Source organism: Pelecanus crispus, chromosome 3 (assembly GCF_030463565.1).
Source record: "Pelecanus crispus isolate bPelCri1 chromosome 3, bPelCri1.pri, whole genome shotgun sequence".
Taxonomy (NCBI): domain Eukaryota; kingdom Metazoa; phylum Chordata; class Aves; order Pelecaniformes; family Pelecanidae; genus Pelecanus; species Pelecanus crispus.
The window spans coordinates 46,565,236-46,590,203 of record NC_134645.1 but is presented as its reverse complement, the minus strand read 5'-3'; the positions used below and the strand labels follow the sequence as shown (position 1 = coordinate 46,590,203).

Here is a 24,968-nt window from a genome sequence, read left to right as displayed (position 1 = left end):
GCATCAGGCTTCCCCTCTCGCCCCACCATGGGGTCTCCCATGTTCCCAGTAGGCATCAAACATGGCCCTTGTTCCATCGGGGCGGGAGAGCCCTTCCTCTGAGCTGCTGCCTCCCTGAACCCCCAGGGTGTAGGATACTGTATTTCAGTTGGCTTGGTTATTTTTTTGTTTGATTATTTTTCTGTCATTTTCTGGAATTAAAAGTATCAAAGAATGTGGTTTACACGGTGGGGTCCCTTGTGCTTCATGCCTACCATACAGAGGAAAGGGTCTCATCCTGTGCCTGAGGGTATCGGGCTGCTGGTCTCTCCCCTGCCCTGACTAGTTTTCAGAGCCCTGCTTTAACTGATCTCTACCCCTTCCCTTCCCTGCCCAGGCACCATGAATTGGGTTGGAGAAACACACGACCTGCTGTGCAGGTGGGGTCATCTCCAGCCGGGTAGCAGTTGTCCACCCAGAGCTCTGCGTGCCCCGCAGCCCGAGAACAAACCTTTCCAATCTGCACGCGTCAGCTGAGCCAGGACCCGAGCCTGCGCTGCTGCTGGCTGGTCTGATCTGCACGTCCCTGGGGGTGGGAGCTGTGGCAGGAGCCATCTGCCTGTTCCCTTGCAGTGCCGAGCGGGGGGGGATGTGGAGTGACAGCTCGGGACTGTACTCGAGCTGCCTCTCTTCAGCTCTTAGGCCAAACTGCTCTTGCTCTGTGCTCTGGGCTCCACCTTTCCTCCCATCTCCAGCCTGTCCTTCCTGGGCTTCTGCAGCCCTGGGGAGTTTGGCAGTGTCTGGCCATCCCCTGGCTTTTTGCCTGTGTCCCGGATAACAGAGAAGGCTGGGGCATCGCCTCCGATTCATCTGCCCCTTGCACTGAGCTCCACATGCCATGAGTGGGGTTTGTCACCCTCAGCCACAATGGCCCCCGGGGTTTGGCAGGGGAAAGTGACATGGACATCAAGTTCTCTTGCTGGCTACTTGCCAGCAACCACAGGCACAAAATGGAGTGGGCTTCAGCCAGCATCCATCTCCAACAGGGAGGGAGGAGGGCAGGGCCTGCTGGAGTCCCTCCTTGCACACCAAGGCACTGCACTGCAAGTGTGGCAGCTGTTTGGGTGCAGGCTGCTAGGGCAGTGCTAGAGCTGAACTAGCAAATGCCTTCAGGGTGGTTTTCTTTCCCTGAGACAGGGGAGTTGTTTAAAAGTAAGACTTATCTCTGGATAGGAAGGTTTTGCCAAATAACGAATCAGTAAAGTCAGTTCTTTAACTCAGAAAGTTTTTGGGTTTTTTCTTTTTTCCACTGATTTTTTCTTTAAATCTACATTTAAATTAGAAAAGGGATCCCATTCTCAACCTGGCAGATAACCAATTTTTTTTTGACCACAGAGGGAAAAAAAAAAATCCATTTTCAGTCTGTCAGCAGATGGTGGGGGCAGACATTTAGGGAAATTCACAGGGGAAGGATGAAGGGCTGTGAGGCTGCACAGGCGCTTTCAAGAGCTCAGAGCTAGGAAAGCAGCACAGGTAAAACTCTGCTGGAGAGTCAAGTACTCTGAAGCCTGGGCTGTGCTCAGCACCAGCTCTGTTATCCCTGCAGACTCAGCTCCTGTCGCTAGTCTCTGAGTCTCCCCTTTCTCTAGCTCTGTTAGTCCAAGGTCAGGACTCCAGACCTCGCCATGACCAGATCACCTAGGCAAGATTTTTCAGCAGGCCTCCCATATATACTAGTGGGGTGTACTGTCCACATCCCAAGCCTCCCCTGGCTCTGGTGTGGAGCCAGTGTTGGTGCAGATGCACCCCATAAAGGATGGGCTCCTCCAGGGCCTCGCTATGGCACTGGTAGCCCTGGCTGGCATGTGCTGAGCAGGTCTCTGCACCATCTCTATCTGGCTATGCAGCCTGCAGCTACACCCACTGGGGCTGCCCACGCTGCACCATGCAGGGAACCCAGGAGCCAAACCAGAATCAGGCTAACAGCTCCTCCCCCTGCCCACCAGCGTAAGCAGAGGTCCAAACCTGGCTATGCTTCCCCAGTTGTGGGTGCAAGGATTTTGTTCTCAGCTGCTGTCAGGGTCCAACCCTGGCTGATACCTGCCTGGGTGAAGGCAGAGGCACTGGTGTTTGGAAAGGACAGACAGACATCTTTGCTGTTCCAGAGGAACTAAGGACACAGAAGGGTTGGGAACTTTCTTCCCTCCTTCCAGGTACGGGGGGTGTGTGTGGGGGGGGAAATCCCCCAAACACTAAAAATGAACATTTACCCCCAGAGTGCTATATGCAGCATATTTTTAATTTAATAAAATGAGAAAAAAAATTGCCTTTCAAAAGTACCAAAACCTGCTGGCTTGACAGTCAGGTTGTGTTGAAGAGAAAAGGGTTAACCAGTTCTGGGGAAGAGCAGCTTCCACTGCTCCATCCCCTGCTGCCTGGGGAGCAGGTGCCCACTTGCTCCATCCCCTGCTGCCTGTGGAGCAGGAACAAGGCACTGCAGGTGGGCTCTGCCCCATCTCTCAGCCCTCCAGGCATAGTGGGTCTCTGGCCAGGCCTCAGGAAAGCTGGGGCTGATGCCTCCAGTTGGCAGAAGAGGGGCTATTTGTGCTTCTCTGAATGGCAACTACAAAGCCCAGGAACAGTGGCACTGAGACACCCCGAGGCAATGTTGGAGCTTCTGGGCAGCACAGCCTTTGGCCTATAACAGCAGCAGATGTAACCAAAAAAGCAACCTAGAACAACTCGGCAAGCCTTGGGAACCGTACCGGCCAGCCTCAGTCTCTGCATAAAAATCAGCCTGGGCTGAGGGGAGCAAAGAAAAGTGTCTCGGAGCAGGGGCAAGGAATCAATAAAACCAAACTGGGAGGTACTGGCTTTCATTGCGGAGCACCCTCCCAGAGCAGATCCCAGGCATGGGGTAGGACAGGTTGGGAGCCCTTCCCTTAGCTGTGCCTGTCCTACCTGGAGCACCTCCTGGGAGGGGGGGCTGAGTGCTCCCCCTGCTTTGGGACAGGCTCAGCTTGGGACTTCCCTCACATGAGGTGTTTCAAAAAAGAAAGCTAGTGTTTTGCTTGCCGTTTCCTCCTGCTGAGCTCTGTAGTAGTGACAGAAATGGAGGAGCATTAGCCAGAGGCAAGATGGCGCCAGGGAAAAGAGCGCCCTTGTTCATCAGTGACTTTGGAGAGAAGCCACAAGACAGAGGTGGGGCAGGAGTACCAGCAGTCCCATGCTGGTTTCCCCCCAGGATGGGAGCACCCAGGCTCGTGCCTTGGCTGGAAGTCTTTTGATCCATTAAGGCAAATGGAACGGTTTGGAGCTGTGGCAGCCCGGAGCATTCCCTGGGCTTGTTCCAGCCCCTTCCCCAGGAAAAGCAGGTGGAAAAGCAAGTCACTGGTCCAGCCTATCCATAACCCACCCCACTCCTCAGCGGGTTCTGAGAAATCAAGCAAGTGCCCCCGAGCAGAGGCAGGACAGCAGGCATGGCTTAAATGCCATGGCCCCAGCTCCTTAGACCTTTTGTACCGGGGTCTCGCCTGGTGGGAGCTTCTTACTGCGCTTCTTCATGCGGCTGCGGGCATAGACGCGGAGGAAGAGGGCTATGAAAACAACGGCTACACCCAGCCCGCCCACGACAGTGACAGTGTGCCCGTAGATGAGGCAGGAGAGGAGGATGGCAAAGGCCTGGCGGAGTGTCATGATGATGGTGAAGACAGCTGCCCCGAACTGGTTGATGGTGTAGAAGATGAAGAGCTGGCCACAGGCGGAGCACACCGAGAGCAGCACGGCGTGGGCCATGAACTCCGAGTGGCGGGCCATGAAGTGTAACGACTCCAGCAAGGCACCCTGCTCCAAGAGCGAGCCCACCGTGAAAAGGCAGGAGAAGACGTTGACGCCAAACATCATCTGCACAGGTGACATCTTGTAGGTGAAGAGGGCGTCCTGCCAGTTGGAGGTGAAGCTGTCGAAGATTATGTAGCCGGCCAGGAGGACTATGCCTGAGAAGGTGGTGACAGTGGACACGTGCCTGTTGGGAGCACTGGAGAGCAGGAACATGCTGACCCCCACGGAGATGAGGGCAGCAGTCAGGTACTCCCAGTACTCGTAACTCTTGCGTGATACCAGTTTGCCCATCATCATCACTGGGATCACTTTGGAGGCCTTGGCCAGCACTTGGGTGGGGAAGCTGATGTATTTGAGTGCCTCATACTGGCACCAGCTGCTGAGGATGTTGGAGAGGGAGGCAAAGGAGTATTTGTACATAGGAGCCCCGTGGCGTGGCTGCTTGGTCAGGGCGCAGTACAGACCAGCCACCGTGAAGGCCAGGATGCGGTTCATGAACACTAGGAACTGGGAGTCCTTGAACTTCTCACCAGGGTCCGTTTCGGTGGCACCGTATGTTCTTGTCATCACACGCTCCTGGAGGACGCCCCACGTGAGGTAGGAGACCTGTGAAGTACAGGGAGAGTCAGGAACTGCAATGGCAGCTGCAAGCAACCACGGAAAGCACAGACCCCAGGAGATGCTTGCTTGCCCCACTGTTGCCTCATCCTCTGCACGACAGTGCTTCCCTGAGACACTGGGAGATGGGATCACCTCCCACTCCACCCGTCTGAGGGAACCCAGTGTCCCATGGGTTACAACCAGGAACATCCTGTCCCAAACAAAACCTGCTCAATTTACAGCCTCTTTGAGGGGAGAGAAGCCTGCAAAGTAAACATCCTGGCATCCAGCAAGCGGTTATGTTTTAAGCTGCCTGCTGAACCAGACGGACAGGATCAGGGAACGTTACTGATGCACAGCTGCAGTTTTGGCGCCAGCTCCCTGCGGCAGGTCCTGGCAGTTCTCCCAGTGGCCTCTGCATTGGTTTTCACTTCCAACTCCCTAGGCCCGCTTCTTCCATCCAAATCAATTCTAGTTTCTAACCCAGCAGATGAAATTGTCCCCCAGGGATGATCACTGTTCTGACTGTCGCCTCCACTACTTCTGCAGCCCTGGTGCCACAGTACTAAGCCCCTCACACAAGCAACAGACTTCCTCTCACCACACATCCCCTCCCAAGAAACTGAGGCACAGAGAGACGGAAGGACTTGTTGGGGATCCGCAGCAAATCTGAATGGGCCGGGATAATATGCCAGAGTGGGTTTCTTCTGCTGGCTGTGAGATGCGTGGGTTTTTCTATCATAATGCCCACATTTCTATTTTTAATCCTCATAGACCCAAAAAGCTGCCCTTCCTAATGATGCTCAGGCTGTAGCTAAGATTTGGGAAGCTAAGATTAAAAAATCCTCTTTATCTGTAGCTGAATTCAGTATTTCTCTCCAGTATTCGATTCCAATCCATCAAGGCAGGATGCATCAACCCCAGAAGGTGACCCAGAGGAGAGCCTGGGAGATAAGAAGGCTCAAACTATCTGCTGCTCTGACATGAAGGCCAGAACAAGAGCAGGCCTAACAGTCTGCTGAATCACAGAATTTTCCCTATCCATGGCTGCAGAGGACAGACAAGAGGTCCCAACTTGGATGACACCAGCTAAATGGACCTCCACAGCCCTTAGAAGTGACACAGCAGCCCTGGTGGAGTATCCTGGTGGAGAGGCTGTGTCCCAGCCTCCAACCCTGCCCCAATCAACGACAGCACTGCATCCTTGGTCTTCAAGGAACCGACGGCCACAAACTCGCTGCCCACCTCCTGCTCCCAGAGTGGGATGGCCACACACACGTGCGCAGGGCCCCCACCTGTAGACCAGCAGTGCAGAAGAGCAGCTTGAAGACCTGTCGGGCTGTAGAGGACTCTGTGGGCTCCGCTCGGGGTGGCAGGGAGCCATCCTCCTGGTGCACAGACTTCACTTCAGAGCCGAACACGCACGATTTGATGACAGGGAAGCAAATGCCTCGGCCTGAAGAGGGTAAGAGAACACAGAGACAGAACTGACCACAGCCTGGGCACCACAAGTCACACCAGCTTGAGAACTGAAGCCTCCCTCCTTACTAGCCTCTGCATCTGCTGGCGCAGGGGCCTCAGGAGAAATTTGTTTCAGGGTAGCACCTAGACAGCTCTGGGATGCAGCTCTGCGAGCAGCTCACTCCTGGCCTGACAAAGCAGGTCAGGCAAACGACCTGTCGGTGCTGGATGGGGCACGGAGAGCTCATGGGGAGGCAGGATGTGGAAGGCAAGCTCCTGCCCTTACCTGTCTCCAGGTAATTCCTTCTCTTGAAGTACTGGATGAGGAGGAATCCCGGCACCACAATACTCGCGTAGCCAGCAGCATTAACAAAGAAACGGAAGAGCCAGAATTCCCCCCAGGAATCCTGCAGGGCGGGGGAGATCTCTTCAGCAGTAGCCATGGTAGGGAGGGAAGCCAGCACGAGGGGAAGGCGAAATCTGTGGAGAGACGAAGAAGCAGACGGTGGGCAACCGGCACATGGCCAGCTTCGCTCCGCACGACCACACCACCCGGCCTGCTCCCCACCAGCAGGCAGCACCCAGATCCCACGACAGCGATGATGGCAGCATGTGAAGTATAGAAAAAGCCCTCTGGAGTTCAAGAGCACATGCCATACATCTATGTTTGCTTCTGTTAAGGGTGTTTGCTCTGGCTTAGGAACACGTGGACTTAGAAACGTGGATTTCCACGATTGGAGAGGATGTTTGAACGCTGTTGTAACCATCTGATTTTGACAACGCCCTTACTCCAAATGCAAGGAGCACCTTGAGACTCACCTTTTTACGTTAAACTTTAGTGCAGCTCCTGGGTGGAAAAAGAAAAGGTCATTGAATGGAAAAAGCGACTCCTACCTAGCAGCTCATGTTTCAAGCCTGCGGCCAAAGCGGCCTGCCTCTGAGAGCAAACGGTTCAGAGCTTCCCCCTCCGGCTGCCCCAGCTGAGTGGAGGAGAGCCGGGGAGGGCTGAGGCTGCCAGCCTCCCCCACCTCCCCACGCAGCCCTGGAAGGGAGCGTGCCAAGGCATTCCCCGCAGCTCGGAGGAAATTACCAGGGCTCACCCGCTTGGCAAGACACAGCCAGAGAGCAAGGCTCGGAAGGAACTTTCCTACCAGCTGCCTGGTTGGGATTTTACCAGGACTATCCGATAAGGTATAGCTGATATTCTTCAGCTATAAGCCCTAAGGTGGTGACCTAGCCAGCTTTAAAACAGCTTTAATATTCCCTGAAGGAGTTCTTCCCTCTGCTGTCCCCTGCCTCACAGAAGCAAACCTGTGATATTCAGGGGCCGTGCAAGAACAAGAGCAGCAGGTACACAACAGAATGAGCAAGCTGGCAAGGACTTCCTACACCCAAGACCACCTGGATCCTCCCCTCGCACAGCAAGCTGTGGATTCCTGCATCAGGGTAGGCGGTTTCCTTGGTCCATGCTCCAGCCCTGCCTCAGTCTCTCTGGTAGAAAAAGCCTCCCAATTGCCTTGGGAGCCAGGTGAGGGTGCTGCGGGGCTGGCTACATAAACATGCACCAGAAGAAGCTCCTGGGCTCCTGTGATGGAAAGGGCAGAGATGTTAATCCTCCCCCACCCAAAAAACAACCGAGTCGTAGGAATTTAGGCCCTGTGAGGTGTACCTGGCCCCAACATCATATAGCTATGACCTCTAGTAGCCCTCACATGAAACTCGGAGACCTACAAACTCGGAGCTTTAAAGGCAAGAAAGTCCCTTACCATTTCATGAAAAAGCAGCCCTCCCCACCAACCTCTTGTCCCCTTGGGAAAGGCCTCAGGGGCTTTTCTTATCCTCAGGACCCCGGAGTCCAGCAACCTGACCTAAGCCGAGGCTGTGTTTCACCCTGAAATCTCCCTTCTGTGACTTAAAGGAGCCAGAAATTCCCAGCCCAGGGAGAAGTGCAAACAGCTGGGGGTGTGTTTCTGTGCCTGCTTCCTATTTCCCCCTGCTCTCCCCCCATAGAAAAGGCCATTTGACACCTCCACCCCTGTCCTCCCTCCTGCTGCAAGAGCATCATCGCAGGCTATAGGGGTGCTGCAGGATGCAAGAACAGGGCTCGGTGCAGGCACCTGGGGCTGAAGCTGCCCACATGCAGCTCGTCTTAAGCAACCCTGGTTGATCGCAGCAGCTCTCTTGCCAGGGAGAGGGTGTAGAAATGCCGTTCACTTTTGCAGAAGTCAGATATAAACGGCAGGGCCGGTTGCTGTGCTCACGGGCCACGTCCCCCTTCAACTTTGACAGAGACCAAAAGCCAGCCGGCTCCGTTCAGCCTGACTGCGCTCGCTGTTACCCCCACTGGCCCCCTCAGCGCTGCCACGGGAGGAGAACCAGCTCTGCTCTCCCACAGCGACCGTGAAGAGGAGGCTATGGAGGGACAATGGCTCTCTCTATGCCTGCGCTAGCAATTCCCAGGCCCCGAGAGCTGACTCAGTGCAGCAGGCCCTGCCCTCCCCGCCGAGGCTCGGAGGGAACAGGGACGCCAGTGTTACAGGTAGAAAGGGGGGGGCCACGCAGGGCAAGCAGGTGGCATGCCGGAGCGTGAAAGGACCCTTAGTCTGGGGCCGGCAGAACAGCCAGGGAGCCGAGACGACAGACTCGGCTACTGTTCCCCTTGGCACAGGAGGGGCAGCTCTCAAATGCACCGCTCCAGAGCCACGCCGGGCCACAGCCCTTTGCCTCTGATGCAAAAATTGGGTCCCGGGCCAGAGGTCTGGAAAAAAAAAAAAAATTCCTGCCTGCAGCCCTGCTACTCTCGGGCGCATCTCTGGCGCTGAAGGGCTGAGGCCAAGCGCAAGCCTGGAGCTCCGCAGTCCATGGCCCCCCGCTACCGGCTCGGGACCCCCCGCCTCCTCCCTGCCCCGCAGCCGGCGCAAAGCCGGGTCGCAGGCACAGCCTGCCATTGCCATCGCCATCGCCATTGCCCCGCCTGTCCCCCGGGCCGACCGCCGCCCCTGCCCCGGGGCTGCTGGCAGGGGCAGCCGCGCTGCCGGATCCCCGCGGCCGCAGGGCACCCCCCGCCGCGGCCGGGCCTGGCGGGCCCCGGGGGTTCCCGGGCGGGGAGAGGCGTGCGGGGAGCCCGCTGCCCGCTCGAGGGGCTTTTCTGCCCCGATGCTCCGGGCGCCGGCGGCCTCTGCCCGGGGACCGGCCCCGCGGGGCGGGGAGAGGCAGCGCCCGGCCGGCTGCGGGGCGAGCGGGGCCCCGGGGACGCCCCCCCGCCCGCCGGCCACGTCCGCAGAGCCCGGGCCGGCAGCGCGGCGCACGGCCCTCGCCCACCCCTGCCGAGCGGGCCGGCTGCCGCCCGCGGCCCGACCCGGCCCCGCCATACCCACCTGCGGCCCGGCCCCGGCCCCGGCCGGCTCCCCTCGGCTCCGCTCCCGGCGGCGGCGGCGGAACCCCCGCCCGGCGGCAGCGCGGCGGCGCCCCACAGCTCCCCACAGCGCCCCCTGCCGCTCCGGAGGGGCGGCCGCGGTGAGGCCCCGCGGGCCCAGGCCGGGCCCGGCGGCTGGCGGCGGGGAGCGGGCCCGGGGTGTCGGGCCCCGCCGCCGGGGTGGGAGGCCCAACCGCCGCCCCCTGCCCCGGGAAGGGGCCAGCGTCGCGTCGCCCGGGGGGGAAGGTCACCGGGCCGAGGAGGTGCCGGTCCCACACCGAGCACCAGAGGAGGTTTCCAGGCCCGGGCCTGAGAGCCAGGCCGGCCCTCGCCGCCCCGCCGCCGCGGCCCCGCACACGCTGCACCCGCCATTGCCGCTCAGCTCCAGCCGAGCCTGACGCGGGGCAAAAAACCCGCTTGCGCTGCAGAAGCCCTCGAACCTCGTCCCCGGCCTCCCCCGCCCCTGCCCCGGGGCCCAGGGCCGCCGCCGAGCTCCCAGCCCTCCGCCGGGCGCAGGCGGCGGCCTCTGCCCGGGGGCTGCGGGGCAGGACGAGGCCTTCACCCGCCGCCCCGGGCTCCCCCGGCCCGGCAGCCCCGCACCCCAGCCCGGCCCCGGCAAGGCTGCAGGGCCTGCTGCAGACACCAGGTGGCCACCCAGCAATATTTTACAACGTACTCATTTAAAAAAAAAAAAAAATTTATTTAAAAATAATTAAAAAAATAGTGCAGATCAATTGCTTCTGCCTTTTTCCTCCCCTAGCCCACCCAGCTGCAGCCCTGGCCCCACCGCGCCGCTCGGCCTTGCAGCGCCCGTCGTTCCCGCTCTGGCCCAGCCGGGAGTGCCACGCGTCCCCCGTGAAGGTGGCACCGGAGCAGTCACAGGCCGCACCTGCTCCTGGCCGGTGCTGGCTGAGGCCCATGAGCAGAATAGGACTTGTTTGCAGCAGGGTTGAGGCCCTGCCGGAAGGTGAGAGGCAAAGATTCGAAAGAAAAACAGCAATCCAGCCCACAGCTGCTGAAGCGACCAGAGCAGAAGCTCCAGAGAGGCCTGGGGGGAGCCCGTGCTGCTTTCCTGGCAGCATTCCCTTGCTATCTGTCTTTCCAAGAAGGGAGGAGGAAGACAACGGCTCACTCCAGAGCATCTCAGGCGATTGCGCCACTGGGGATTTGCCCCAAACAAAGCAGCTGCTCCCATGCAGCAAGTGGGGAATTTCCCTGGCTGAGGTGGGGTCAGGCGTGCTTGGTGTCTCTGGTCCCACAGCACCTTCCACCGCCGGCTCGTTCCCTAATGCGTCACACATGCTCCTCTGGCTTGGAGAGGGGACAGGGAAGGGTGGTGAGCTGAACAACAGAAGGGATGTGGAGATAACCCTGCCGTCTGCTCCGCTTTCAGCCTCAGGGAATCTAAAACCCAGGGAAGACCCATGCCCTAAGTTTTTTAACAGCCTCCCAAGCCAGGAGATGGGGCAGGATCTTTCTATCCTCTTTGCAGAAGAGGAACCCGTGACACAGTAAGTCAGCGAGATGTCAGGCACCATAGCAGAAGCAGGGATCCACGACCTGGTCTTCCGGCACCTCCTATGCTCTCTCCTCAGCCCTGATGCCAGACACTCAGCAGGACTGCACGGGAATGGGGCGCCAGGCTGGGATCCCCCAGCCTTGGCCTTGAGCACTGGAAAGGATCTGCAAGCGGGGAACTCCCCGTGCTCCTGCTGGCCGCCTGCTGCGCAATGGAGGGAGCAGGCCCTGAGGGAGCGGGCGGGCTGGGGAAGCCCCTGCAGCCCTCACGTGCCTGGGCACCCATGGTAATGCTCAGCCTCCCACTGCTGCGGGGGAGCGGGGTGGGTTAGATCACATGAGACCTCAGGCACCCGCGACAAGAACAAATGTTTATTGGAGTGTGTGTTAACTCTCCTCACCCCACACTTATTTTTGATGGCATTTGGGGGTGCCAGAGGATGCTCCACCCACCGTACAATGTGAAAAGGAGTCCTGCCCTGCTCCTTCCCTAGAGAAGCTGGAGAACCCCCCAAGTCAGACCCATGGCAGGGAGGGGAAATTCCATCCTGCTGCAGGGCACAAACACTGAAAGAAAAGCCTCTCATGCGTAGTGTTCATAGTGCCATCTTCTTCCCTCTTGAGAAGGCAGCCTGAGGCCAACAAAACTTTTCCAATGGGTGAAGGGGGTGGGGATAACATCTCCCAAAGTGGCTCTGCTCCCACTGAACTGCAGGCAGGCAAGGTCCCAGTGGGCAGCAGGGCAAGAGCGGAGAACGATGAGGCAGCCCGATAGGCCAGAGGAGTCCAGCCACTCATTCAGAGCACACAACAGGCTTCCCCGAGATCTTCAGGTCATCAAAGGGCACCAAGGCGAAGAGCTGCAAAGGCCAAGGGTGCAGAGGTGTAAGGATCCAGGGTTCTGTCTCCACCAGGGCTGGGGTAGGGGCCCAGAACTGGACTTGGTAATGTTAGGTTAATGGTTGGACTGGATGATCTTAAAGGTCTTTTCCAACCTAAATGATTCTATGATTCTAACTGTGCCTCCAGCCCTGCAGCCTCCCACCTCTCCGGGTAAGTGCCAAGAAACCCTGGCTGGGCTTTCCCTAGGGCTCAAGGCAACAGGCAGTCGCCCCACGCACCCCCAAAGCCAACGCCTGCACCCTGTAGGGGACGAGGGGCACGGCTAGAAACTCTTCCTAGGAGCTCCCCCCTAAATGGTCCGACTCCTGCACCCCCCGACAGGCTTGGAGAGCCACAGGCCTCCCCCCCACACAGACTCACATCGTCGTTGCCATCAGCCAGGTCCTGGGCTGTCTCATTCTCCATGTTCCTCAGCAGGGTGTCAGCCCCAGAGTGCGAGAGGATGGCGGCGATGGCAGCATCCTTGCGGCCCACGGCCAGGTGGAGCGGGGTGCACCCGTTGTACATCTGGGCGTCCACATAGGCCCCGTTGCGCAGCAGGAACTGGACAGCCCTGCGGTTGTGGCACTCCACGGCCAGGTGCAATGGGGTCTTCCCGCTCGTGCCCTCCTGCAACCCGCAGACCACCAGGGCGTGGGTGCGGCGTCCCCTCAGATGGGCCCTGCAGCACCCACCCGCGCCACCCTGACAGGCTGCAGAGGGGGCAGTCCCCACCCTGACTGCTGTCACAGCACCCAACGGCCCCTCAAGGACCTTTTCTCTCTGCTCCCTCAAAATTCAGTGCCTTCAAGTCCCACAGCAGTGCCTGCCCCAAGGCTGGAGGGAGTGGCCAAGGGAGCCATGCACTGTGCCCAGCCTCACCCAAACATCACACCGTGCCCAGCCTTACCCGAACATCGATGTTGGCGCCGCTCTCCAGCAGCAGAGACATCATTGGGATGTTCCCCTTCAAGGTGCTGATGTGCAGACAGGCCAAGCCTGGGATGGGGAGGCAGGAGAGAGAGCCACAGTCAGCCCGGACCACCCCGAGGCACGCCAACCCTGGCCCCGCGCACGCTCTGCTGCGCTCCTGGATCCCTGCATACACAACGCACGGTCTCTGCCCCAAACCGGCCACCTGCTCCGCACCGGGCTGCCCTCAGGTCTCACCTTGCCAGTTCTGGAGCTGCAGGTCCTGGTGGTGCCCGTGGGGCTGGGCCGTGCCCTCCGTCGGGGCTGTGCCCTGCAGCAGCTGCTGGGCGCACTGCAGGTGCTGCTGCTCGCAGGCCAGGTGCAGCGGGGTGTTCCCATTGCGGTCCTGCAGCCCGGGGTTGACTCCCTTGTGGATCAGCGCCTGGATCACGCTGGGCTGCTCCAGGTACACGGCGAGGTGGAGCGGGGTCTAGAGAGGAGGTGGGGACAGAAATTAGGAAAAGGGAGAATGCCCCACAGGACACCAAGCGTGATGAGCCACGCCAGCCTACAGGAGCCAGCCCGGTGGCACGGGCAGGCTGCCACGCAGGAGCCCGTCCCTGTCCTGGGGTTAAGTGTGGCTGACGCGGGCGGGTGCAAATGGCTTGCTGCTTCCCCCCCACCCCCGCCTCAGCTCAGGGATCACCCGTGGGGGCAGATCTCACTCTCCCAGGTTATCTACCCTGCCACATTCAAGCTGTGCCTGCTCCACCCTCCGGGGCTGTCCGTGAAGTCCTGGGGCCTCATAAAGGACCTCTTCACCCTTCCCTGACAACAGCTGTCACACCTCCCTCTCAGGGTATCTCCCACACCCTTCTTCCCCTCCCTGATAAGGGGCTGCTCACATGGGACCTTCACATGCTCTGGAGGAAGTGAGTGGGGGGTCCTGGGGAAAGGCCAGATGGATTGGGCATCTATCCAGGGAGCAGCCTGCGGCACCTGCCTTCCTCCCATCTTCTGCCTATCACATCCGCATACCTGGAAAAGATCATTTTGGATCTCCAGCACCTCCCTGGGCAGCTGAGCGATGCAGCAGAGTGCCACAGCTGGGACACAGTGGATAATGGCCAAGTGAACCAACCTACAGAGGGGATAAAGGGAATCGGGGGAAAAAAAAAAAAAAAAAAGATCCTGAGTGCCATGCTCAGGAGCAGAGATCCTCCACTGCTGCATGGAGAAATAACCTCCCCACCTCCCCCAGTCCTCTTCCCTTCCCACCAGCTCAGAGCTCCTCCATCCTGTCCTCTCCCTGGAGAAACTCAGCAGCAGGGCAAGGCAGGAACATGGCCTGAGGCTCCCCAGGGCAGTCCACACAGGGAACAGGGAACAGACCCTCCTGTCCCCAAAAAGCACCGCAGGGTCCTCCCTCAGACCTCACAGCATACGTGGGGCTTGGATCCGGCACTGCCCAAAGCCAGGCCTCCAACTGGGGCAGGTCCAAAGAGCCTGGGATGCATTTTGCCGAGTCCAAGGGCTGGGTTTGGCGGCTGTGGAGGGAGGTCTGGGCTCTGGCAGCTGCCTGGGGAATTCCAGTTCCACGCTGCCGGCTGCGCACCGCACTTCTGCTTTCCCCTCTGCGAAGGCAGGCAGCCAAAGCCCGGCAGGAGCCCGGCACCAGTCCAAGATCACCTGCGTGGCACAGTCCCCGTGCCAGCCGATCTGCCGGCCCACACCAATTTCCTCTTCTCTCCCCCACATCCTTCCCTTTCGGCATTGCCGCGGCAGGGCTGGCGCACAGCCCGCTGCTGCCGAGGGACACCGGAGGTGCGGCCGTCGGTGCTCGGTGGCCCGCAGGGAGCCCGCATCCTAAGGACCGTGGCCCCCAGGGCCATGGGGGTGGCCGGGCATCCCGGAGTCCTCCAGCCCAAGGAGAGGTTTTATTTCCAGATGGGTCTGATGCCGGCCCCTGGCGCAGTCAGAACAGAAGTGAGAGTGCGATGGAGGCAGAGCCGAGAGGGAATTTCCAGTCCCCTCCGCCGACCTGCTGCACTCCTGGCCCGTCCCGTGCAAAGGGACCAGCCCCCCGCTGCAGGGCAGCCCCCCAGGCCAGCCCCGGCCCTGGCGGGCAGCAGCGAGGAGCAGGCAGCAGCTCCTGCTCTGCAGAGCAGGGCAGGCATGAGCTGAGCCTCCTGCTACCTCCTCGCCACCCGCACTGGGGCCCCTGGGTGACACTTATCTCTGGCAGGAATCAGCTCTGAACCAAAAGCCGGGCTCTAAGAGGGCTCCTGCCACCCACGCTGCTTGGCGGAGGTGGGCAGGGACGAGGGATGGAGGGCAAGAGCTGTGCCAGTCCCAGAAAGACAACCTGCTCGCCGGACAGCCCAGCTTCGGGATGGCACCTGCAATATGGGGGATGGACGGTATCCCCCGGCAGGCAGGAAGGCAAGACCGGGCCCTAAAGCACTGCAGCAAAGAAGCGGGGCCGGGGCTGACTTCTCGGCACCCGCAGGGGGGACGTGGGTGCGCTGAGGAGCCCAGAGGCCAGTCCCCAAAATGTCCTTTATCCACCTCCTGCCAAGCCCTGCCCGACGGCCGAGCCAGCACCTGGGACCCCGGGCACCCTCAGCTGAGCCCCATTTTTGGCGGCAAAAGAAGGCTGGTTCTTCTTCACCCTGCTGCCAGGGGAGAGGCTGACAGGAGAGGCTGCATCCTCGGGGAAGCCCCGGGTCACGACGGGGCAGGGAATTCCCCGCTGGAAGGGGAGGCGACCCACATTTGCCTCCACACCGTCATGGGGTGCCCCCTCGCCGCGGGCACTCCCCGGGGCAGGGGAGGGGGCTGTGAGCCAGGGCCGAGCGGCCCCATGGGCAGGGCCCGGCTGCCCTCCGCGGACCATGGGGCAGGGGCACAGCCAAGGGGCCCGGACCAGGCTAGCTCGGGCAGGAGCGAGGGGCAGAGCTGGGGGACCAGCTGCAAGAATGACCCTCCCCTCAGCGGCCTCTCACCGGCCCCAGCCCGGGTATGATCTGGGCAGGGAGATTCCCTGCTGGGTTTTGCATCAGATCCCCAGTCCCTGCGGCGGCACCTGCGCCGAGGTGTCCTTTGCCTGCTTGCAGGGACAGTCCCTGTTTCTCCAAACCCGCTCCCAGGTGCCACGTGCAGAAGGAGGCCGCGGGATCTGACTTTTTCAGGTATGGCAGAGATAAGACTGCTCAGACAGGGGACTTTCCAAGGCAATTCGGCTTGAACTTTAAACCTCTGCTGCTTTCACTTTCCAGAGCCACGCTGAGCTCCCGGGGGAGAGCGCAGCACCCGGGGTCGTACCCCCCGCCGCAGCCTGCCCCCGCGCCCCCAGGAATCCCCCCGGCCCCTCTGCCACGACCCACGCCATGCCGCGCTGTCACACGGGGACAAGTGGGGCAGTCATCCAGGGGAGGTGGAAACCCCGGGCAGCCCTCCGCCGCCACCTCACTCTTCCTGACTTGGGTGGCTTTGCAGCTCAACGAGGCGGTGGAGCCACTTGGGGTTCAGCTGATGCCAAGCAAGTTTGGGCATCTATGCCGTGGAGGTGATGGGGGTTGACCATCCCCACCCAGCCAGAGCTCAGGTTTTCACCTTGAAGCTGGGACATGCCTGCTTGGAAGGATTGCTTTCCGCCCCTCCCTCTTCCTTCTCCACCGGGGCACAGCGTCCTCCTGCGCTTTCATTTCTGCATTTGTTCCCCCCTTTCCTCATTGCCAGCCCTCTACTTCCTGAAACAGCTGCAAGAGCCGTGAGCTACTCGGGGGAATCGCGACGAGACCACCGGGCTGGGATGAGCCCACCAAGAGCGCGTGGGCACCGAGGCACTCTGTGCCACGGGCAGTGATGCCAACCGGGAATCGGGATCATCTCCTGCTAACCCGGGAAACCTCCTACGCCCAGGAAACATCAGGCGCAGGCATAGTGCCAATCTCCGCTTTCTTCCGGCCCAGGCTACAAGCACACCTCTCTCTCTGCCATGGCAGCTGCGTGGTCCAGCTGCTGACGGGCTGCTGCATGCTGGCATGCAGTGCTCACAGCTGAGCCCCGGAGCCAGGGCGCAGCAACGGAGAGAAACCCGCTCGCTGCCAGACACCCCTCCTCACCCAGCCACGGCCCCGTGCCTTTGCCAGAACAAGCCCTCCACCCTGCCACACTCGGACCCTTGCTCTTCCCTCAGCTGCCCGCACGCCTCTTCCCTGCTCCCTCCCTCCCCATGCTTCTGCCTGCAACACTCCTGCCCACAGCCACGGGGGTGGGTGCTCAGCAGGGACTTTTGGAAAGGGCAACAGCGAGTTTTGGAAAGAGCAGGGGTTGGAGGAGCTGCGGGCAGGGGAAACGTGGCCAACCTACTAGGACGGACTGCTGGGCTCATTCTCAGCTTCTCCACTTGCTCACCAGCTCCATCCTGGCACAAGGGGACTCGTTAGCGCTCTGAGTCACAAAGGCCACATGGGCACAGGGCATCCCTGGCACAAGGTGATTTACCTATCACCAGAGATAACAATCCCGGAGCAGAGAGGTCAGGGCTATCCCTGGGGGTATCCCCGGGGTCTGAACACACAGCACTGCCAGGCCCAAGGTGATCCTAGTTTAGGCACAGAAGAACACCCATTTCCACAGTGCTTTCCATCTCCCAGGCTTCTGAGTGACCTCAAACGCCTGGCAGGAAAAGTGTCCGTGTCTGAGGATGCCTGCAACTAGAGGCAAGGAGTAAAGGTAAGGGTGACACCCAGCTCTGACACACAAGCAGAACTGATGAAGTCCCACCAGTTCTCCAGCTCTCCTCTTCCCTCCCTCTAGAAAAGGGGCTGACCATGCAGGTCCCCCCATCTGTGGAGCAAGACACTTTGTCCTCAAAGCAGCCTCTCCCTTCACCATCTCACCCCAGAAGCACCTAGGAGGACAAGGGATCCAGCATTCAGTAGAATTTGCTTTGACAAATTTTTCTCCCTCTCTAGATAAGGTCCCTGTCTGTGGCAGGAACAGTTTGATCCTGGCTCCTTATTTTGGCTGAGCAGAGCAGTAGGAAATCATGAAAACAATTCACACAAGAGAAACTTGTTCAGGGGAGGAAATGGCCCCAGCAGCAACAGAGAGGAGAGCGAGGGAGGAGGAAAACAGCAGGGGAATTCCATGCTTACCCTGCTCTCCTGTTCCAGCCCCGTAACCTGCGCTGCTAACCACTTCCTCAGCCATCAGCATGAACCTCTGCCAGCAGGCTCAGCAAGCACAGCTGAGCAGCCTTCCGCCAGCCCAGCCCGGCTCCCTTCTTCCCTGCATACCAATGTGATGCTGCCTGGCTCCATAAAACCGTGCTAGCTGCCCTCTGGCAGCTCCAGGGGAGCAACAGATCCCAGCCAGCTGTAGGCTCACCCCCCTGTCCTCTGCTCCTGCCCTGGGTCTCCTGTTCTACAGGTTTCTTCTCCCCTTCTCTGGGCAAAGCTCCTTCAGCCATTGGGTTCAGCCCCGCCCCCGATCTCCAGCCTGAGCAGCAGCTGCTTCCCAGCCTGCTGCTCCTGGGGCCAAAGGGCGGTGGGAAGCGATGGGCGAGCAGGGGAGACAGCCTCCACCTTTCATGTGGTGCTCTGCAGAGGGTCTGGTCCAGGTGCTGGTGGATGAGGGGTGCTGGAGGCTGACTGGCAGGGGAGGCATCACAAGAGGGCTGTGGGTGCCTCATTTTTCAGTGAGGTGGGGGAGGAGGAGAAGGAGTTGGGGAGATAAAGGTGCCCCCATTCACCCACGTACTGCACCCGTGGCCTTATATCCTCTAGACTCTGCACCCACATGTTGGAGCATTTTGTTCCATTTCTGAGCAGGTGGTGGGTCCTGGATTGCAAAAGCACTAAACATCAGATGCACGTGGACTGCCCCCTGCAAAACGAGGGGTCTGTCCCGCACTACCATCACTGCAGGGATGAGCCAAGCCAGAGAAGCAGGTCAGCCCGTCCCAGGCGGATGGAGCTGGTTTCACAGACATGGGCTGAGAAGCGAGATGAATGATTGCAATAAAAGCAGCAAACAACCCGAAAGGTCCATTGGCTGCGGCAACTCCATTTCAAATGGAGCAAATTCCCATTCTTGCTCATCAGGAAGAAAATATGTTCTACAGTTTCCGTACGCACAGAGATATCTTTAGGTCAGAACAGCCTCTTGCAAGAGGACAGTGCCTGGACTTTGCCAGAGACAGTACAACCAACACACCCTAACAATTATTTACAGCCCCGCACACATATCCTTGCTGCTTCAGGATTTTCTTTTAATGAGGTACCAGCTGTGGGTCTAGGATGTCTCAGGGCCCCCCCTTCAGCCTTGCACCCGCCCCAGTCAGAGGGGCTTCCCATCTCTGGGACGCAGAGAGCATCCCACGCAGCTCACTGAGAGGTGCCCTGTAACCACTCTCACAGCTCAGACCCCACGGCCTCTCTTCCTACACAGTCATGTCTGACTCCTCTTTTATCCACATCGTATTAAAAAAAACCCAAACCGACAAAAATCAAAACTTACTTTGTTAATTTAGCTGAGCTCACCCTTTCCCAGCAGCGGCCAAGCCTGCCTGCAGAGTGCAAGGACCTGAAGCCCGCCCCACCTCGACTGATCTGTTACAGCCAGGCATCAGGCTTCTGCATCCCAGGACATGGAAATTTCCAGCCATTCTTTCCCTTCCTCTGTGCTGAAGTTCCCTGTGCCTCTCCCCAGCTATGCTGGCGGAAAGTCTGAAGAAACTTCCTCCTGGCCAGGCTGAAGTCATCCAAACCAGGGAAAAAAAATCTCTTGCCTGCACGATCTCAGAGGGCTGCCAGGACTTACCCACCTTACGCCAAGGCTGTACATGTGTGACCTCTGTGGCAGCCAGCAACTTCTGGGGCATCCTAAAGCAGCCTGTACAGAGCTGCCTGCCCTCGCCTGGAGGGGCACCAAGCCCTCCCCTGCTCACCAAACTCCTGAGCACACACAGAGGAAGAGCTGAGAGTCCAGGCACGGGGAGCTGGACATAGCAGGTTCCCTTCTCCCCCCAGCCAGCCCCATGTTAGGACTCATATTCTCTGCTCCACAACAGCAGTGTGCTAGGGAGCAACTTGGGATGGACTGGAACTCCCCTGGCAATCGGGCAAGGAGCTTTCCAAAGCCCCTATGGAAAAAACAAGAGCATCCCTGCTTCCCACTAACTATGGCCATCCCGCTGCTGGGCAGCCAGCAACAGCCCAGCCGAGCAGGGGGACTCCCAGCCCGACCAGCAACTGGGTGTGCTCTCTGCATCGGACTTCTTTAATCCTTCTCCTAAAACCGTGTCTCTCCAGTCCTCTGCTTCTTTTTTCTTCTTTCACAGTGGTCTCCCTTTGCTGTCGCATGCCAAGCGTTCCCCCAGGCACACGTGCTGGGATGCAGGGGTACGGGGGTTCAGCAACACCCCTGCTCAGCAGGGCGAGCGCCGAGCAAGCAGCCACACCAGAGCAGGCAGCCTGAATGGGGACGGCCTCTATTCCCTGGCACAGGGAAGACCTCTAGCAGAGGGTGACACAAGATGGGAGGGTTACGACTGGCACACGCTGGTGAACGGTTAGAAGTGGCTCTTGGCCCCGCTAGATGAGCCTGCACGCTCAGTGCCTACCCACGCGGGCAAGGGCTCAGCAGGGAAGGCCCCTTCGCTACCATCACACGAAGGAGAGCTCAGAACACCAGCTCCCATGGGGCCCCAATTTTACTCGATTAACTGTCCCCAAGCCCTTGTTAAGGCGTCTCAGCCCACAAGTCACTGGCACGTGATTTCTTATCAGCAGACAGGGGCAGCACTTGTCTCTGGTGGAAGGAGGAAGTCAGGCTTCCTCCGCTCCCCTCCCTCCCCGAAACACGCACCCAACCAAGACCGCTCGGTCCCATTTTCCATCTGAAGGAGGCTGAGATCTCTCTCCCGTGATTGAGCTGGGGACCCCCGACCTTCACCCCCGCAGAGGAGCCACGCTGCTTTGCATGCGGAGCCCTGTGCAGAAGACAGCCACCCTCCTGCAGAGGCGCAGCCCCTGGCCTTTCGCAGCCACGGCAGGGCCGGAGCGCCCAGAGCAAGGCTGCGTGTGCTCTAGCCAGCTGCCCAAGGAGCCCATCACCGTGGCATCAGGTACCGACAGCGTAAACTGGTGTGTGGCCCAAGGACCAGCACAGGCAGAAAGGGAAACATGGTTTTAAGTTTCAGATAGAATATATAGTCCTAGAGAAAGGAAGCTCAGCCTAATTTCCAGCACTAATGAATCAACTCTGCCTCTCCAGAGCTGGCAGAGGCTGCCATAAGCCCAAGCAAATGGGGAGGTTTTTGCTTGTGCTGACGCAACAGGCGATCCCATCACACTCCATCCCACCTCGAAGGAGCTGGTCCCACACCCACCCCTTTCCCAGGACACTGGACTCCCGCTTCTGCCTGGCAAGGCTGGGAAGGAGGGGGGTTTCCTTGGTGAATCCTAACAAAGGCTGATCTTGTCCAGAGGCTGGGCCACAGCGATAAAGCTGTTCAGAGCTAGCCGTGCCTGCAGCTGGAAAGCCCCTCTTTTCACTTCCACGCACAGCAGTCCCATTGGGACTCAGTTCAGCAGAAAAGGAGCTGGTTTACATGGAAGAGACGGATGCTTGGAGACCGCTTTGTTCACAAGGAAAAGATGGATACTTGGAGGAGACTACTTCAGTTTGAGCGCACAGGGCTTGTTCTCTACCCAGCCACAGAATAAGCGGGATGCGTATCACTGCCCTAAGTGCACCCACCATCTTCTGCCTGTCACCCTGCTCCTCATCCTTGACCTCTCCTGCCATGCCAGCTCGGCCACGCTCTCGGTGACTGATGTGCCGGTGCCCGACTACTGCAGCTGACTTCCCCGAGGCAAAGGGACTGCCAGTGGCACTGGGGAGCCGTGGTGGGGGCTGACGCTTGGGCAAATGATTCCTGGAAGACGGCACCCACCCCTCCCCTGTTGGCCAACTTCCTTCCTCTAGAAGCGGGACCCCTTCTAATTCTGAACGCGGGAAGAGCCAATTTTAGCCCCATTGCTTCACCCTGCCTGGGTTAACACTCCTCTCCCATGGAGGCAGGCAGGAAGGTATCCAAGGAACATCCTGCTGACGCTCCAACCACCCAAGCATATGCTCCTCGCCTCTGCCTCCACCTCGTACGCTTCCCCCGCAAGCGGCAGGCTGGCAAACACAGCCCCCTTGCACACCTTGCGGTGGCACGGGTGGGTGAGCCCAGGGGAGCTATGGACAGCCAAGTCTTCTGCCAGATGGACAGCCAAGGCTTTGCCAGCGGCCCTTCTGTGAGCCCAGTGCTCCTCTCCGCTTGGTACCAGCCGGGGCATCCAAGGAAACAGGAACTACTGGGCCAAAACCCCTGAACTTTTTGTATTTTCAGAATTACAATTACAGGAAAGTGTCGTTGCCCAAGTCTTCTGAAATATAATGGTAGTATGATTTTAATTCTTGGCCTGGAGCTGTTTTGTGGCAGACATTCAAGCAAGGCACACAAGGAAATGTGCCGCTGACAGAGATGAAAAGAAGTGGATGGGTTTGTCTGGCTGGAAGAAAGGGATGCAGCCTGTGGCCATCTGATCCCTTTTCTCTGGGGACCTTCTGTCCCCGGATGAGCAATTGCTCCATAGACTTTAGCATTACTATCAGACTTGGTTTTGCATACAAAACTGGTGGCAGTTCAATGAGTCGCTGGGCACCGCAGCCCCCATTTGCATCGACCGAGTGGTGGATGTTCAGCATTTCTAAATACAAGTGCCGCCTACCTCTCCCTCAAGGTCAGGAGGAGAGACAGGAATAGCAGAGGCAGCAATCCACAGCCTTGCTGCTCTAACCACAAGAATAGTTTTTTTTCCCCAGTGCTGGGAGCGGATCCCAGGAAAGCCGGCTCCTGCGCGGACACGGCCTGCCCGGAGCTGTACGAGCTGCAGCACTGGCAGACTTTTTGCTCCCTCCCTCGCTCTCTACAGATTTCCTGTTCTGAACTGCACTGTGAGTGAGAGAAAACAGAAGAGCAACTGCAAGCGTTTGGAGCGCTTTCCTGCCTACAGTAACCAAGGCACCACCGATTAATGTTTCCCTAGTTAATGAGATGCTTGCGTTAGGCTCTGGCCAAGCAAGTCCAACAAGCAAAGGGCTCAGCCGCCTTACAAGACAGCCCAAGCAGCAAAAGCATCTCCAAACAGCTACTATCTACCAGACTCACTAAAGAAAAGCAAGTGGGGAGCCCTGGCCACACTGCGGCAGACTAGCCCAGGGGGCTTTTCTGAGGCGTTACTTCCACAGCTCTGCTTAAAAGACCCCCGGCTCTCTCCGTGGGCACTTTGGCTCTAGCGTTACAGCTGGGAAAGGTGGCGAAGCTCCTCCATGCCGAGGTGCCCCAGAGCCAGCCTGGAGATTGGACGGGACTAGAAAGCACTATCCAGGCGCGCGGCTGGGGAGCGTGGGAGGCTGGGTTTGGTCTAACCTTGCTTGCCGCTAGACTTCCAGCCAATCCTCGGAGCAGGTCCCACAGCGAGCATTAATGAACTAATTAGCAGAGGCACAGGCTCCTTTCTAACCGGGAAGTAAACACTCGGGCTGGCTCCCAGCTCATCTTCAGCCTCAGAACCAGATGTGTTCTGCCAGGCAAGGACAGAGCCTCCTCGCTGCTCCTTGCTACTGAAGACATTTACTGGCTCATGTCAGTGCCTCTTAGTTTCTCTTCCTCTTGCACCATTACTCAGTATTAAACTCCAGCCTGGGTTTGGGGCAAAGCTTTGCCCTTCTCAGCTGCGAGCACGCTTCGATCATGCTCTGCATGTGCACTCATGATGAAAACCTTCCGTTGAGGGAATGTACGACAGGAAAGAGCTGCGATTAGCTGAAGGCAGTTACCAGAAGCCAAACCAAATACCTCCAGCATGATGCCTCTGGCCTTGAGAGGGCATTACGGATGTGGGAAGCCCCCCCTCATTAAGACAAATGCTCGTCTCCATCACAGAGGCGCAGGAGGGCAGCCCTGTAGCGGGGCGTGCGTCACAACTGTGCTGAAAGCTGTGGTTGTGCAGGCGGGTTGGCAAAGCGAGGCGATTTCCACCTGAGAACAAACAGTTCTTGGGTTGCTCGGTTGAGCAGCATCTGTGGCCCTAACACAGCCATCTCGAGGTCTTGCCCTGCACAGCCAATCTCGTTTTGGGTCTTGCTTACGTGCTACCTCACGCAGCCAAGCCTTCCCCTTTGGGGAGGAAATGTTGCATTCTCTGGAGAAGAGACAGCAGGGGGGCTTGATTTGCTCCCACGCCACCTTCTAGTTGCTGGCAGCCCCATAGCAAGTGGAAGTTGGCTTCCCACAGCGGGTCCGTCCTGTGCCACGTTGCCCGGGGCTGCCTCTCCCGGCTCACTCTGCCGGACCTGGCTCGGATGCCCCACCGGCCACCCACCCAAACCCAAGCCAGGGTGCCAAGCATCCGTGTGCAGCGCAAAAGGCGGGAGGCTCTCGGAACAGGGGCTCGGGGAGTCCTGCGCAGCCCGGCTGAACGGGTGCTCCTCGGGAGAGGGCTGGGGACCACTGCAGGTAAAGCCCGGCTCGCCTCTGGCCACCAGCAGGCTGCGAGGGGCCAAGCCGGGGGCTTGGGGGGGGGGTGGGGTGGGGGGTGTGGAGTGGCGGGGAAGGGTCCGGCCCTCGCAAGCCGCCCCCGGGGAAGGTGGGAGCGCAGGGGCCGCGGTCACTCACGTGTCCCCGTCCTCCGAAACGTAGGTGAGCGCCTCCAGCTGCTGCCGGCTCAGCCCCTGGGGCGGCGGCGGCGGCGGCGGCTCCTCGGCGCGGCAGGCGGCCGGCAGCCCGGGCAGAGCCTCGGGGAGGGCGCCGGAGCCGTAGCTGGAGTCGAGCCGCTCCTCGGCGAGGGTCTCGGCGAGGGTCTCGGCGGCGGGGGGGACCTCGGCGGCGGGGGCGGCGGCGGCCGGGGGGATCTCCCTCCCGCCCGACAGCGATCGCAGCGACTCGATGCCCGAGTCGCACTGCCCGTCCTCGCCCTCCCAGCCCGCCCCCTCCTCCCGGCACTCGCCGCCCGCCGCCCGGGACATCGCTCAGCGCCCGCCGCCCGCCCGCCCCGGCCCCGGCCCCGACCCCGACCCCGGCCCCGGCGCCGGGGGGCTCATGGCCGGAAAGCCAAGGAGCGGCGGCCGGCGCGCAGGCTAAGGCGCCCCGGCTCCTCCTCCTCCTCCTCCTCCTCCTCCTGCCCCTGCCCGCACTGACTCAGCCGCGGCCGGCCCCGCCTGCCCGGGATTCCCCCCGCCGCGCTGCCCCTGCACCCCCCAAAGGCGGGCTGCCTCTCGCCCGCTTTGTGCGGGG

At 59.7% G+C, this 24,968-nt stretch overlaps 2 protein-coding genes across 2 annotated transcripts; both read right to left on the bottom strand.

The window, feature by feature from the left end:
• Window positions 1–2,426: 2,426 nt before the first annotated feature.
• Window positions 2,427–6,354, bottom strand: SLC35B2 (solute carrier family 35 member B2). The gene is made up of 3 exons (XM_009492124.2): window positions 6,167–6,354; window positions 5,715–5,875; window positions 2,427–4,425 (listed from the first exon to the last, which is right to left on the bottom strand). The coding sequence occupies exons 1-3, from the start codon at window positions 6,321–6,323 to the stop codon at window positions 3,487–3,489; spliced, it is 1,257 nt and encodes a 418-aa protein (XP_009490399.2). The 5' UTR covers window positions 6,324–6,354; the 3' UTR covers window positions 2,427–3,486.
• A 5,139-nt stretch (window positions 6,355–11,493) lies between these two features.
• NFKBIE (NFKB inhibitor epsilon) lies at window positions 11,494–24,700 on the bottom strand. The gene is made up of 6 exons (XM_075708054.1): window positions 24,351–24,700; window positions 13,646–13,748; window positions 12,866–13,097; window positions 12,606–12,694; window positions 12,077–12,325; window positions 11,494–11,673 (listed from the first exon to the last, which is right to left on the bottom strand). Exons 1-6 carry the CDS (start codon window positions 24,698–24,700, stop codon window positions 11,608–11,610), a joined length of 1,089 nt encoding a protein of 362 aa, XP_075564169.1. The 3' UTR covers window positions 11,494–11,607.
• Between the last annotated feature and the right edge of the window lie 268 nt (window positions 24,701–24,968).

What these genes read in the sequence shown, in the direction of transcription:
- NFKBIE (XM_075708054.1), bottom strand. Translation starts at nt 24,700, where the DNA reads ATGTCCCGGGCGGCGGGCGGCGAGTGCCGGGAGGAGGGGGCGGGCTGG. An exon ending in TCCAAAATGATCTTTTCCAG is followed by an intron (nt 13,098 to 13,645) that starts GTATGCGGATGT and finishes CCTCCTCTCTAG; the next exon opens with ACCCCGCTCCACCTCGCCGT. An exon ending in GCGCCAACATCGATGTTCGG is followed by an intron (nt 12,326 to 12,605) that starts GTAAGGCTGGGC and finishes TGCGGGTTGCAG; the next exon opens with GAGGGCACGAGCGGGAAGAC.
- SLC35B2 (XM_009492124.2), bottom strand. Translation starts at nt 6,323, where the DNA reads ATGGCTACTGCTGAAGAGATCTCCCCCGCCCTGCAGGATTCCTGGGGG. An exon ending in AAGGAATTACCTGGAGACAG is followed by an intron (nt 5,876 to 6,166) that starts GTAAGGGCAGGA and finishes TACCCTCTTCAG; the next exon opens with GCCGAGGCATTTGCTTCCCT. An exon ending in TCTGCACTGCTGGTCTACAG is followed by an intron (nt 4,426 to 5,714) that starts GTGGGGGCCCTG and finishes TGTACTTCACAG; the next exon opens with GTCTCCTACCTCACGTGGGG.